Consider the following 12,054-nt stretch of genomic DNA (forward strand, 5'->3'; position numbering starts at 1 on the left):
CCTTTAAAGCAGTGGTTCTCAACCTGGGGGTCGCGACACCCAAGGGGGTCGCCTGGTCATTTCGGAGGGGTAGCGAGGCCACCTCCGTTGGCCACAACCCAAGGGCGCGGGCCAGGCAAGAGCTCCTTTGCCTGGCCTCATACAAAGCCCGCCTTGCCTGCCGCGCACTCTCACCATCCGGCGTGGGTGCGAGGTGGGCGAGGGGATCTCAGTGTGAGGCCTGGCCTTGCGCAAAGCCCCCTTGCCCATCTTGCACTTTCACCATCCGGGGAGGGCACGAGGCGGGCGAGGAGATCTCAACACAAAGCCCCCTCGCGCAAAGCCCCCTTGCCCGCCTCGCACTTTCTCCATCCAGCATGGGCACAAGGCGGGCAAGAAGTCCTTGGCATGAGGCCTGGCCTCACGCAAAGCCTTCTCACCTGCCTCGCGCTTTTGCCATCATCAGGACCCCTGAGCGTGTTTCAAGGGGGGAGGCCCATGGGTCTCCAAACACCATCTGAAAACACAGTATTTTCTGTTGACCATGGGGCTTCTGTGTGGTAAGTTTGGCTCAATTCTATCATTGGTGGGGTTCAGAATGCTCTTTGATTGCAAGTGAACTGTAAATCCCATCAACTATAGCTCCCAAATGTCAAGGTCTATTTTCACCAAACTCCACCACTGTTCACGTTTGGCCATATTGAGCATTCATGCCAAGTTTGGTCCAGATCAATCATTGTTTGAGTCCACAGTGCTCTCTGGATGTAGGCGAGCTACAACTCCAAAACTCAATGCCCATCAAATCCTTCCAGTATTTTCTATTAGTAATGGGAGTTCTGTATGCCAAGTTTAGTTCAATTTCATCATTAGTGGAGTTCAGAATGCTCTTTTATTGTAGGTGAACTATAAATCCCATCAACTACAACTCCCAAATGACAAAATCTCCCCCCACCTCCCAATCCCACCAGTATTCAAATTTGGGCCTATCAAGCATTTATGCCAAATTTGGTTCAATGAATGAAAATACAACCTGCATATCAGATACTGACATTACGATTCATAACAGGAGCAACATTACAATTATGAAGTAGCAATGAAAATCATTTTATGGTTGGGGGTCACCACAACATGAGGAACTGTATTAAGGGGTCACAGCATTAGGAAAGTTGAGAACCACTGCTTTAAAGCAATGGTAGGCCGATGGGCTCTATGTGGCCCTTGGAGCCCTAATGTGTGATACCTGAAGCCAATACACCTCAACATTTTATTAACTTTGCAGGGAGGGGGTCAATTTTTGAGCAGTTATTGGCTTGAAACCCCCTAAACAACCCAGCATGTGTATGAATTGGCGTCCATAACTTCTCAGAGCCCCTGAAATCCCCACAGAAAGAAAAATCAACAGAAGATCGGACCAAATGTCATGGCCCTTCTCCTGCCCACAAAACATGATCGCTGCAAGTTTAGAGTAAGGAGAAAAGAATCCCTTTTCTAAAGCTACTATTTGCAAATGTGTTTTCTAGTTGGACCAAAGTAATTCTGTCTCTATGTCAAGAACAGTACATGTGAAAAAGATCTTGGAGTCCTCATGGACAACAAGTTAAACATGAGCCAACAATGTGATGTGGGGGCAAAAAAAGCCAATCGGATTTTGGCCTTCATCAATAGGAGCCTAGTGTCTAGATCTAGGGAAGTCCTGCTCCCCATGCTCTATTCCGCCTTGGTTAGACCACACCTGGAATATTGTGTCCAATTCTGGGCACCACCATTCAAGAGAGATATTGACAAGCTGGAATGTGTCCAGAGGAGGGTGACTAAAATGATCAAGGGTCTGGAGAACAAGCCCTATGAGGAGCGGCTTAAGGAGCTGGGCATGTTTAGCCTGAAGAAGGGAAGGCTGAGAGGAGATATGATAGCCATGTATAAATATGTGAGAGGAAGCCACAGGGAGGAGGGAGCAAGCTTGTTAGCTGCTTCCATGGAGATTAGGACAAGGAACAACGACTTCAAACTACAAGAGAGGAGATTCCATCTGAACATGAGGAAGAACTTCCTGACTGTGAGAGCCGTTCAGCAGTGGAACTCTCTGCCCCGGAGTGTGGTGGAGGCTCCTTCTTTGGAAGCTTTAAACAGAGGCTGGATGTCCATCTGTCAGGGGTGATTTGAATGTAATATTCCTGCTTCTTGGCAGAATGGGGTTGGACTGGATGGCCCATGAGGTCTCTTCCAACTCTTTGATTCCATGATTCTATGATTCTATAATGTGGTGTTGAGTGGAGCATAATGCATACGGGAGAAAAAGACAGGGGTGGTCTTAGAATTACATAGGAAGCTACCAGAGGCATCTAATCTGGGGGCTGGAGATAGGCACATATCTAGGTTATACTTGTATCTTCACTGTCAAGAAGAGGAACCTTTTCTACCTCAACAGACAAAATAGCTTGACTGGCCTCAGGGTCTATACAGTTTAACTTGAGTTATGTCAAGAGGCATGCATTTGCTAGGCTTCCCCAGGCAAGAAAGTGTCTGTCTGGGTCAACCATGTGAAAAGAGTGCAAGGGAGAGAATGGAGAAGGTACTGCAAATCATACAATGCAAAATGTAATCGTAGATTTGCTCGACTGCCCTTTGTACAGGAGCTGCACATTCATGTCCCAGTGGAAACAAAAGGGAAATGGGTGAGGTGCCTAAAAGTAGAGGGAATTGGGGTTCAGGAGTATGTGAGGAAACAACCTTGAAACAGCATCACCTTCAGACCTTGACACATGGAAGTCTTAGATCTCAACATCGTTCTGGAATTGGGTTGTTGAACAGAATTTGAGAGAGGGGGCCATGAAATAGACCTATATGTGCATCAGGGGAGCTGATGAAGGAGCTGGGGGTGGTGATGGCTGATGATGATTCTGAAGGTGCTGGGGGGTGATGACAACTGATGGTGATTCTGAAGGAGCTGGGGGTAGTGACAGCTGATGGTCATTCTGAAGGAACTGGGGGTGGTGACGACTGATAGTGATTCTGAAGGAGCTGGGGTTGGTGACAGCTGATGGTAATTCTGAAGGAACTGGGGGTGGTGATGGCTGATGGTGATACTGAAGGAGCTGGGGTTGGTGACAGCTGATGGTGATTCTGAGGAGCTGGAGGTGAAGATGGCTGATGGTGATTCTGAAGGAGCTGGGGTTGGTGACGACTAATAGTGATTCTGAAGGAGCTAGGGGGTAACAGCTGATGGTGATTCTGAAGGAGCTGGGGGTGGTAACGGCTGATGGTGATTCTGAAAGAGCTGGGGGTGGTGATGGCTGGTGGTGATTCTGAAGGAGCTGCGGGTGGTGACGGCTGACAGGGAGTTCTGATGTGGGCTGGTCAATGAGGTCACTAAAGTCGGAAGTGACTGAATGAATAGACAACAACATGCATCAGGGTATGCAGTGAGAAATGTTTGGAGACTCCAGATAATCATACTAAGCTGGCATGCATCTATAGCAGACAGAAAAGGACAATAGAAAGGACTGTCTAAAGTAAGAAAGCAATGGTGAGTATCTTAGCCATCTCAACATCTGGTGGAATTGGCTACCATTATGGTTAGATCTAGAAATACTAGGTTGCCCAGTAAATGGCGATTGATATCAATCCATCTATGACATTTGGTAAGGTTTCTAACTTTTTCTTCTTTGCAGAAGGAGAGGTGGGTAGTGTTGAGTGCTACCATGATGAATGAAATCGTGGTCTCTTCTATGAGCAACGTTGACGTCTTCATCTTGATGCAGCCTCCCACCAGCCTTTGACCATACGCGATTTTTCTTTCTTTCCCAAGGAGACAAAGGACCGTGTTTAAGCCATTATAACCAGGTCTCCTCTTTCCTAGATCTCTCTCAGGGCGAATTGTTGGAGGCGTCTGGTGGTTCTTCACCCTCATCATTATCTCCTCCTACACTGCCAACCTTGCGGCCTTCCTGACGGTGGAAAGGATGGTGTCTCCCATAGAAAGTGCCGAAGACTTGGCTAAGCAGACTGAAATTGCCTATGGAACTTTGGATTCAGGATCAACCAAAGAATTTTTTAGAGTGAGTTTCGTGTTCCTTTAAATGTTTAACTGATCTAAAATGATGTCGTGAAATCCTTAAGTATGTGGTCTTGTGGAGGACCCTTTTTAGCAAGGTGTTCAGTGGTGCTTTGCAAAAGAAGAATGGGGACACTTCTTTTCATGAACGCTTTAGAGCCTGGATACGCATCAGCAACTCATTTTGTTTGAGCAGATGGTAATGAATTTCCTCCTTTTCCTGGCTGGCCATGATTAAGCCTGCAACTTGTTTTACAACCCTGGCTTTTCTCCTAGTGTCATAACAATGGTCTGATGGTGGGCATTGCACAAAATCTGTAGGTCAAATGCTCCTCTTGCTCAAAAACAAACCCAAATTCCCTCGGGATCTCCATGATTTGACGGACCCCACTTATCCGCATCCCAGGAGGCCAGGCTTAATGTTCCAAATAATGACCGAGTTCCTGCAGCTGTCCAAATAGCAAATTATCCACCAGCCAAGGGGTTTCCTTGCTTTCATAATTGTGATAATAGCCTCCTATTTCTAGCTCACAACGCTCTTTGCAGCAATGTGGAGAAGGCGGCATGATACAAATGGCAATCAACAAAGCATGACCATTTCAATCCCAGTTTCAGAGAACGTTTGCCCCAGATGGGAGATGGGAAAGCACAACCTCTTCCTCTGTCTATTAATGTATTTTTATTGTCAACAATGCCAACTATGATGTTGAAATTCCCCCCCTTTTCTTTCAAGGCTCCATTTCAGCCTATGAGCACTGTGCCGTCCGCCCAGACGATATAAAAAATAAAACTGCGACGTGCTTCTCTCTATGCCTGAGCAAACTGCAAGTGTCTATATCGAGAAGTTTGAGATACTCAGGAACTGAGACTACTACTGGTTTTAAACATCAAAAAAGGATATTTATTTGTCCTTGAAGACTTGGCACAGTTCATCAAAGTTGTAAACAAACAGTCAATAGATGAAACTACAAAAATATTCTTTCCTTTCTTTAGTTACAGAGGTAACCCTTTTCTCCAGATGGCAGATACGATTCTGGAAACTTAACACCCTAACCTCAAGCTGTTGTGGTTTAGAAAAAAAGCAGGGTTTTTTTCCCCCCCTATCTGTAACTTAAGGTTAGTTCTGGAGACAAAGTAGTGAAGACTCTCTCTCTATAACTATATAACTCAATCTTCTCAATTAAACTTATCTGTCTATAATATCTCAAAAACAGCTCAAAACACAATATACTATCTATATTATCTCAATATAGCTTACTCAGATTAGGTTTTGCAATGGTTCTCCCAGAGCTAACTGCCTAGCCGTCAGTACGTCTGAAATCTTTCCTAACTAAAAAGGCAGGGGAGAATCTAAAATGGGGATCTTTCCCTGGGAGAAAAGGCGGTCCCTAAACTCAATGAGCTGCTCTCTAAGCCAATAGTTGCAAAGAGGCCTGCAGACTCTGAAACTATTAACTTTTAGGACTCTTTCAAAGCTGCAGCACTCCTGGGAGAAAATGCAAGAGGAAGCAACCTCAAGCAACTATAAAGTAAGGCAAATCGGGCTCCTGGGAGATGGAACAAGCACTCAGATGTTATATTGGCACTACGTGATTACTAATCATAAATAAGGTAGTTTCTGCTCTTATTGATGTATGGAGCATAGATATATTAATCTGTATGTATCTAAACTGCCACAATTTTCTGTTATGGTTCTTGGGATTTGTTTTTTATGGCAAGATCCTTAGAATTTTACTAGAGCTCTTAAGTGTCATTGGATAGATCCACACTGTAGAACTAACGCAGTTTTACATCACTTTAGCAGGCTTAATTTTATGTAATCCAGGAATTTGTAGGCATCAGCTCTAATTGCTGAAGACTTGATTTCTATAACTTGAAGCCATGGATGTTTATTAATGCCAAAAGGCATTAATTCTATAGTGTAGAAGTTTACTTTAGCTCTCTAGCAGAGAATCCTCAGCCATACACTCCTGGATTGTATATTTATTTATTTATTTCTCTACATTATTTATTTTCTGCCCTTCTCACACCAAAGAGGACTCAGAGTGGATTACAGAACCCATACATGTTGGAGCTTAGTCTGTGATTGTGTTTAAGGATCAGGGTGCTTTGGATGTAGGAAGTGATGACAATGACTTTCAAGATGGCAATGGTTTGGTCAATGATATTGATGCCGAGAATGTCCAGGAGATCCTTGTTCGAGGTGTAGTTTCTCATGAGAATGTCCCTGAAGGGTGGGGATGGTGGTGTGCTCCTTGAATTGCTACCAGAGAATGGCCATGATTTGGAGCTTGAAAACAGCTCAGCACCTGGCCCAGCTGCGGAAATTAATGAGCAAATAGATAGATGGGAGGAGCTTAGTCAAAACAGAAGAGGCGAACAGTGGCTTCAGCATACTGCCAGGCTCAGAGAGAGAAAGATAAGAGACTCGAAGCTAAAGTGAAACCAATTTCTGAGCGCTTGAGACATAACTTAACGAGGAGATAAAAGTCCCTAGTACAGGATCTGTAGTCAGATGAAGCATCATTTGGAATCAAGTCAAGTTCTCATCCTCGTTTCTTGGAAGCTTTACTTGGAAAGATTCATGCTTAAGTGCCTTTTGTTTCATGGTTTTGATTCTTGGATTCTGTATTTTTATATTCATGCCTTGGATTCATGTTTCCTGGCTTCTTGGATTTTATTAGAGAAGTTTTTGCCTTTGTTTTTCATGGACTTTGATGGACTATTTACCCTGGACTACTTTGTTCCAGCTTATATTCCTACCTAATTGGATTTACCTATTTCTTTAAAGTGCTTTTTACTTTACTGCTTTTTAATTATCTTCAATAAAGGGATTGTTTTCCTACTCAACTGCATGTTTAAAGTCAGAGGGCTCTTCCTGGTCTGGAGTACAACAATACATGGCAAACATTCAATGCCATGATACACTGAAAAGACAGACAACTGTACATAGATAGATGTATATATAGGCTTTCCCATCTTCAGCATTTTGGAGGCTGTGCTCGGTTCTGGCCGCCGGGGGTGCTGTCGCTCCACTTTCCCTGCTGAAGTTAGCTTTGTTTGTAAACTTCCTCCTTGATCTAATCACCAACATTTTTTTCCTGTCATTTCCTTATGGGTGCCTTAAATACCTCCCTTCTTATGTGGTATCTATGTATCTACTCTCATTGCTGTTTTCGAAACTGCTAGGTAGGCAGAAGCTGGCTAAAGGCCAGGAGCTCATCCTGACCCGGGCTTCGAACTGTCAACCTTTCGACTGATAAGATTTACTGCAGCTGGTGGTTTGACCTGTTATGCTAAAAGTGTGTGTGTATTATGAAACCATTAAGCACAATATTTACCTTCCCTTTCTGATCAACTAGTATTATTTTTTGTAAAGTTGAGTGGTTGTGTGTATGTTTCCATTCTTTCTCTCCCTCTTCTCTTTTTCATAGGTTTCGTCTACAGTCCTCAAACAGTCCTCACTTTCTGATCCAGTCACTATTCTTTTTGTTAAAGTTGAATGGTGCCGTGTATGCTAATATTTGCCTCCTTTCTCTCTCTCTCTCTCTCTCTGTCTCTTATTTCCCCTAGAGATCCAAAATAGCTGTCTATGAGAAAATGTGGTCATACATGAAGTCGGCCGAACCGTCTGTCTTTGCCAAAACCACGGCGGACGGAGTGGCGCGCGTGAGGAAATCAAAGGGGAAGTTTGCCTTCCTGCTCGAATCGACCATGAATGAGTACATTGAACAACGAAAGCCCTGTGACACAATGAAAGTTGGTGGGAACCTGGATTCCAAAGGCTATGGTGTAGCAACTCCCAAAGGCTCAGCATTAAGGTGGGTGGAATAATATAACAATATCCATGTTGTTATAGTATTCCACCTACCCTGATGTATTGTGTTGTCTTTTTCTTTCTTGTGGATTTGAGGTAAACTTAAAAAGTTTTCAAAACAAACTCTTAACAGTATTACGTGGAGTTAAATAAGACGGTAAATTATGGTTTCATTGACTTTAATGCATCCATTTTCTTTCTAAGTGTTCTCTCCGTGTTGTCCTTCCTGATTGTTTGTTGCTGGTTTTTCCTTTTTTTTTTTTAATTTTACAGTCCAGTGGCTTTTTTCAATTTAGATGGTAAAAGCCCGAGTTTAAAACTGCCATACGTGATGAGTGTTAATTGCATGACGTGGTGTTCTCGTTGCCTTTATTATTTTTTTCCTCTTCTACTTCTTCTACTACTTCTACCTCTTCTACTTCTTTTTTTTCTCAAAAGACAATTTTCCCCATCCCGCACACTTCAGTTTTTTGAGCAAATGTTTATATCCTCCATGCCACCTTCCAATATTGAACCCCCCGTTATCTGCTGTAGTAACAAACACATTAATTCTCTATAGCTCCACCTCCCCGTGAAACAAAACAAAAACCAAACCAAACCAAAACCAAAAACCAAATTTTTTTCTTTCTGGCCAATTTGTCCTCCTTGTGCTCCTTTCTTTATACGTTTGAACGACTTTAACCGAGCATCTCTGCATTATTCTTACGAGTTATGTTTTATCGTTTCAAGAAATGCTGTTAACCTGGCAGTATTAAAACTGAATGAGCAAGGCCTCTTGGACAAATTGAAAAACAAATGGTGGTACGACAAAGGAGAGTGCGGCAGCGGGGGCGGTGACTCCAAGGTCAGCCTCAATGTCACCACAATCGGGTACCTTAGTCAAGAGTAATCGGCAAGGCTGTTATTTTATGCATCAGGGAAAGGAAAAACAAAACAAAAACAAAAAATGCAATGAGCCTAAAAAGGCAAGGAACCATCTTGAAATTGTTGCAACCACTCGCTTGCCCAGTAGCCTATTCAATTGAGCAGTCCTCCCTCCCTCTTTAATTCTTCTCCCCTTGGCACTGCTCACCATTGCAATCAAATCTGGGTCCTTATTTAACTAACAGAGAGAACAAGTAGATTGGTGCATTCTCAGGACTGCCGTTGAAATGCAAACCCCAGGCTGATCCAGTTGAAAGGTCTTCTTCAGTTTGAGGGTCTTCTATAGGAGGCCAGTTTGAAGATCTTTTACTGGAGATCCAGTTTAAAAGTTTTCTATTGGAAACCAGTTTGAAGGTCTTCTATTGGAGACCAGTTTGAAGATAATTTATTGGAGATCCAGTTTGAAGGTCTTCTGGTGGAGCTCCAGTTTGAAGATCTCTTATTGGAGATCCGGTTTGAAGGTCTTCTGTTAGAGATCCAGTTTGAAGATCTCTTATTGGAGATCCAATTTGAAAGTCTTCTATTGGAAACCAGTTGGAAGGTTTCCTGTTAGAGATCAGCTCGAAGGTCTTCTATTGGAGACCAGTTTGAAGATCATTTATTGGAAGCCAGTTTGAAGATCTTTTATTGGAGATCCAGTATGAAGGTCGTATGTTGCAGATCCAGTTTGTAGATCTCTTACTGGAGATCCAGTTTGAAAGTCTTCTATTGGAAACCGGTTTGAAGGTCTCCTATTGGAGATCCGGTTTGAAGGTTTTCTACTGGAGACCAGTTTGAAGATCTTCTGTTGGAAATCTGGGTTGAAGGTCATCTATTGACAATCCAGTTAGAAGGTCTTATGTTGGAGACTAGTTTGAAGGTCTTCTGTTGAAGATCTAGTTTGAAGCTTTTCTATTGGAGATCCAGCTTGAAGGTTTTCTATTGGGCATCCAGTCTAAAGATCTTCTACCAAAGACCAGTTTGAAGATCTCCTATTGGAGATCCGGCTTGAAGGAGTTCTACTGGAGACCAATTTGAAGATCTTCTGTTAGAAATCCAGTTTGAAAGTCATCTACTGACAATCCAGTTGGAAGGTTTTTTGCTGGAGACTAGTTTGAAGGTCTTGTATTAAAGATCCAGTTTGAAGGTTTTCTGTTGGTGATCTAATTTGAAGGTTTTCTATTGGAGATCCAGCTTGAAGGTTTTCTATTGGAGATCCAGTCTAAAAACCTTCTACTGGAGACCAGTTTGAAGATCTCCTATTGGAGATCTGGTTTGAAGGTTTTCTATTGGAGACTAATTTGAAGATTTTTCTGTTGGATATCCAGTTTGGAAATCTTCTGTTGACAATCCAGGTGAGAGGTCTTCTTTTGGGGACTAGTTTGAAGGTCTTGTATTAAACATCGAGTTTGAAGTTCTTCTGTTGGAGATCGAGTCTAAAGATCTACTACTGGAGACCTTTAACTAAACATCTAAAAGTGGGTAGACTTTCAAGATATGAGTGAGGTCACTATGAATGTTGAATGTATCGAAAGGACATGTTCCCCATGCATAGTTGTAAACATATCTTAGGCATCCTTCCATTCTCCAGCTATGCAAGTTTTGTGGAGTTCTTAGCAGCACATTAGCATTAGGATGCAGGCTATTTAGAAGACAGCTATTTAGATCTGTTGTTTATTTGCATGCTTTCATGCATGCTTCACCATCATATGCTATCACTTGTGGCTGAAGATGATTGTCTTCCAAGTACAGAGTCTTGCGGGTGGGTCTGCAAATGACTGTAGAGACCTATACTGGACCTGTGTGGTCTTTCGCCGTGAGGACACACATTTCTCGAGGGACGGCTTTCCCAACAAGGGTTTTCTTGACGCGCCTTCGTCTTGGCATGTTTTTCTGTTTTGCCTCTATTTGCGCCTCTACAGAAACCACAGCACTGTTGGCAATGGAGTTGTTTATAGTGTAGAACTGGTGCCACAACAAATTACAAATCCCAGGATTCCATAGGATTGAGCCATAGCAGTTAAAGTGGTTTTTGAGTCACACAATTCCATCTTTGCAAGAACCTCTGAGATGACTTCGGCCAAGAGAGTGTGTGTGTTAACCTTGCAATGTTGTCAGAATTTTGAGAACTCATTATGTCGGAGAAAGAGACTTTGTCTAATGTGCTAGCCTTTTATTTGTTATTTTGCGGAATGGTTTATTTGAATTTTATGATGGTTTCATTGCTTTCTAACTGTCGCATGCTGTGAATTTTTAACTATGTTGGTTTTAACTGTTGCAAGGTGGCTGAAATGCAAAACGGAAGAAAGCATCAGGATAGTAATGACAAGAGCCAAGGTAGACATTCTGCTTGGGATTTGCACCTATGCTTTGGGTACAAAATTGAATAGTTTTGCAATGTATGTAAGGACTGCCATGATGTTGCAATGACCAAACATATGTTTGGCAATGATAGCCACTGGAGTTGTTGATGTTCCATGGACACCAGTATACAACTAGAGTACTCAGTGTACTTCAGAAGTGCCTGATGCACACTGGAGTACTCTTGCCCATATGTACATCTTTTCAATTAATTAACATTGTACTTCTTCAAGATAGCTACAGAATGTGTTGTCGAAGGCTTTCATGGCCAGAATCACTTGGTTGCTGTGAGTTTTCCAGGCTGTACAGCCATGTTCCAGAAGCATTTTCTCCTGACGTTTTGCCCACATCTATGGCAGGCATCCACAGACGTTGTGAGGTCTGTTGGAAACTAGCCAAGTGAGGTTTATATCTCTGTGGAATGTCCAGGGTGGGTGAAAGAACTCTTGTCTGTTTGAGGCAAGTGTGAATGTTGCAATTGGCCAGCTTGATTAGCCTGGTTGAAGGTCTCCATGTGTTGAAGGTCTCCATAAGGATGCCTGCCATAGTTGTGGATGAAACGCCAGGAGAAAATGCTTCTGGAGCATGGTCATACAGCCCGGAAAACTCACAGCAACTTAGCTATGGATTCATAAATTTACCAAACATCAAGCTTTCTGGGCACCATAATTAAAGAGAGTTATTGACAAGCTGGAATGTGTCCAGAGGAGGGCGACTAAAATGATCAAGGGTCTGGAGAGCAAGCCCTATAAGGAGCGGCTTAAAGAGCTGGGCATGTTTAGTCTGAAGAAGAGGAGGCTGAGAGGAGACATGATAGCCATGTATAAATATGTGAGAGGAAGCCACAGGGAGGAGGGAGCAAGCTTGTTTTCTGCTGCCCTGGAGACTAGGACGCAATGGAACAATGGCTTCAAACTACAAGAAAGGAGATTCCATCTGA

The 12,054-nt window shown here is 43.0% G+C and overlaps 1 protein-coding gene across 6 annotated transcripts in view; it reads left to right on the top strand.

The window, feature by feature from the left end:
• The window catches only part of GRIA3 (glutamate ionotropic receptor AMPA type subunit 3), a 261,418-nt gene that overhangs the window by 203,633 nt on the left and 45,731 nt on the right, over positions 1 to 12,054 (top strand). For 3 of the 6 annotated variants that reach the window (XM_060756402.2, XM_060756404.2, XM_060756403.2), the window contains exons 12-14: positions 3,839 to 4,037; positions 7,607 to 7,854; positions 8,580 to 8,720. In XM_060756402.2, coding sequence (XP_060612385.1) covers positions 3,839 to 4,037; positions 7,607 to 7,854; positions 8,580 to 8,720 — 588 coding nt within the window. The remainder of the gene's footprint in view (positions 1 to 3,838; positions 4,038 to 7,606; positions 7,855 to 8,579; positions 8,721 to 12,054) is intronic. The other 3 variants (XM_060756407.2, XM_060756405.2, XM_060756406.2) reach the window with 2 other exon arrangements.

The sequence above is a fragment of the Anolis sagrei genome, chromosome 10 (assembly GCF_037176765.1).
Source record: "Anolis sagrei isolate rAnoSag1 chromosome 10, rAnoSag1.mat, whole genome shotgun sequence".
In the NCBI taxonomy this organism is placed as follows: domain Eukaryota; kingdom Metazoa; phylum Chordata; class Lepidosauria; order Squamata; family Dactyloidae; genus Anolis; species Anolis sagrei.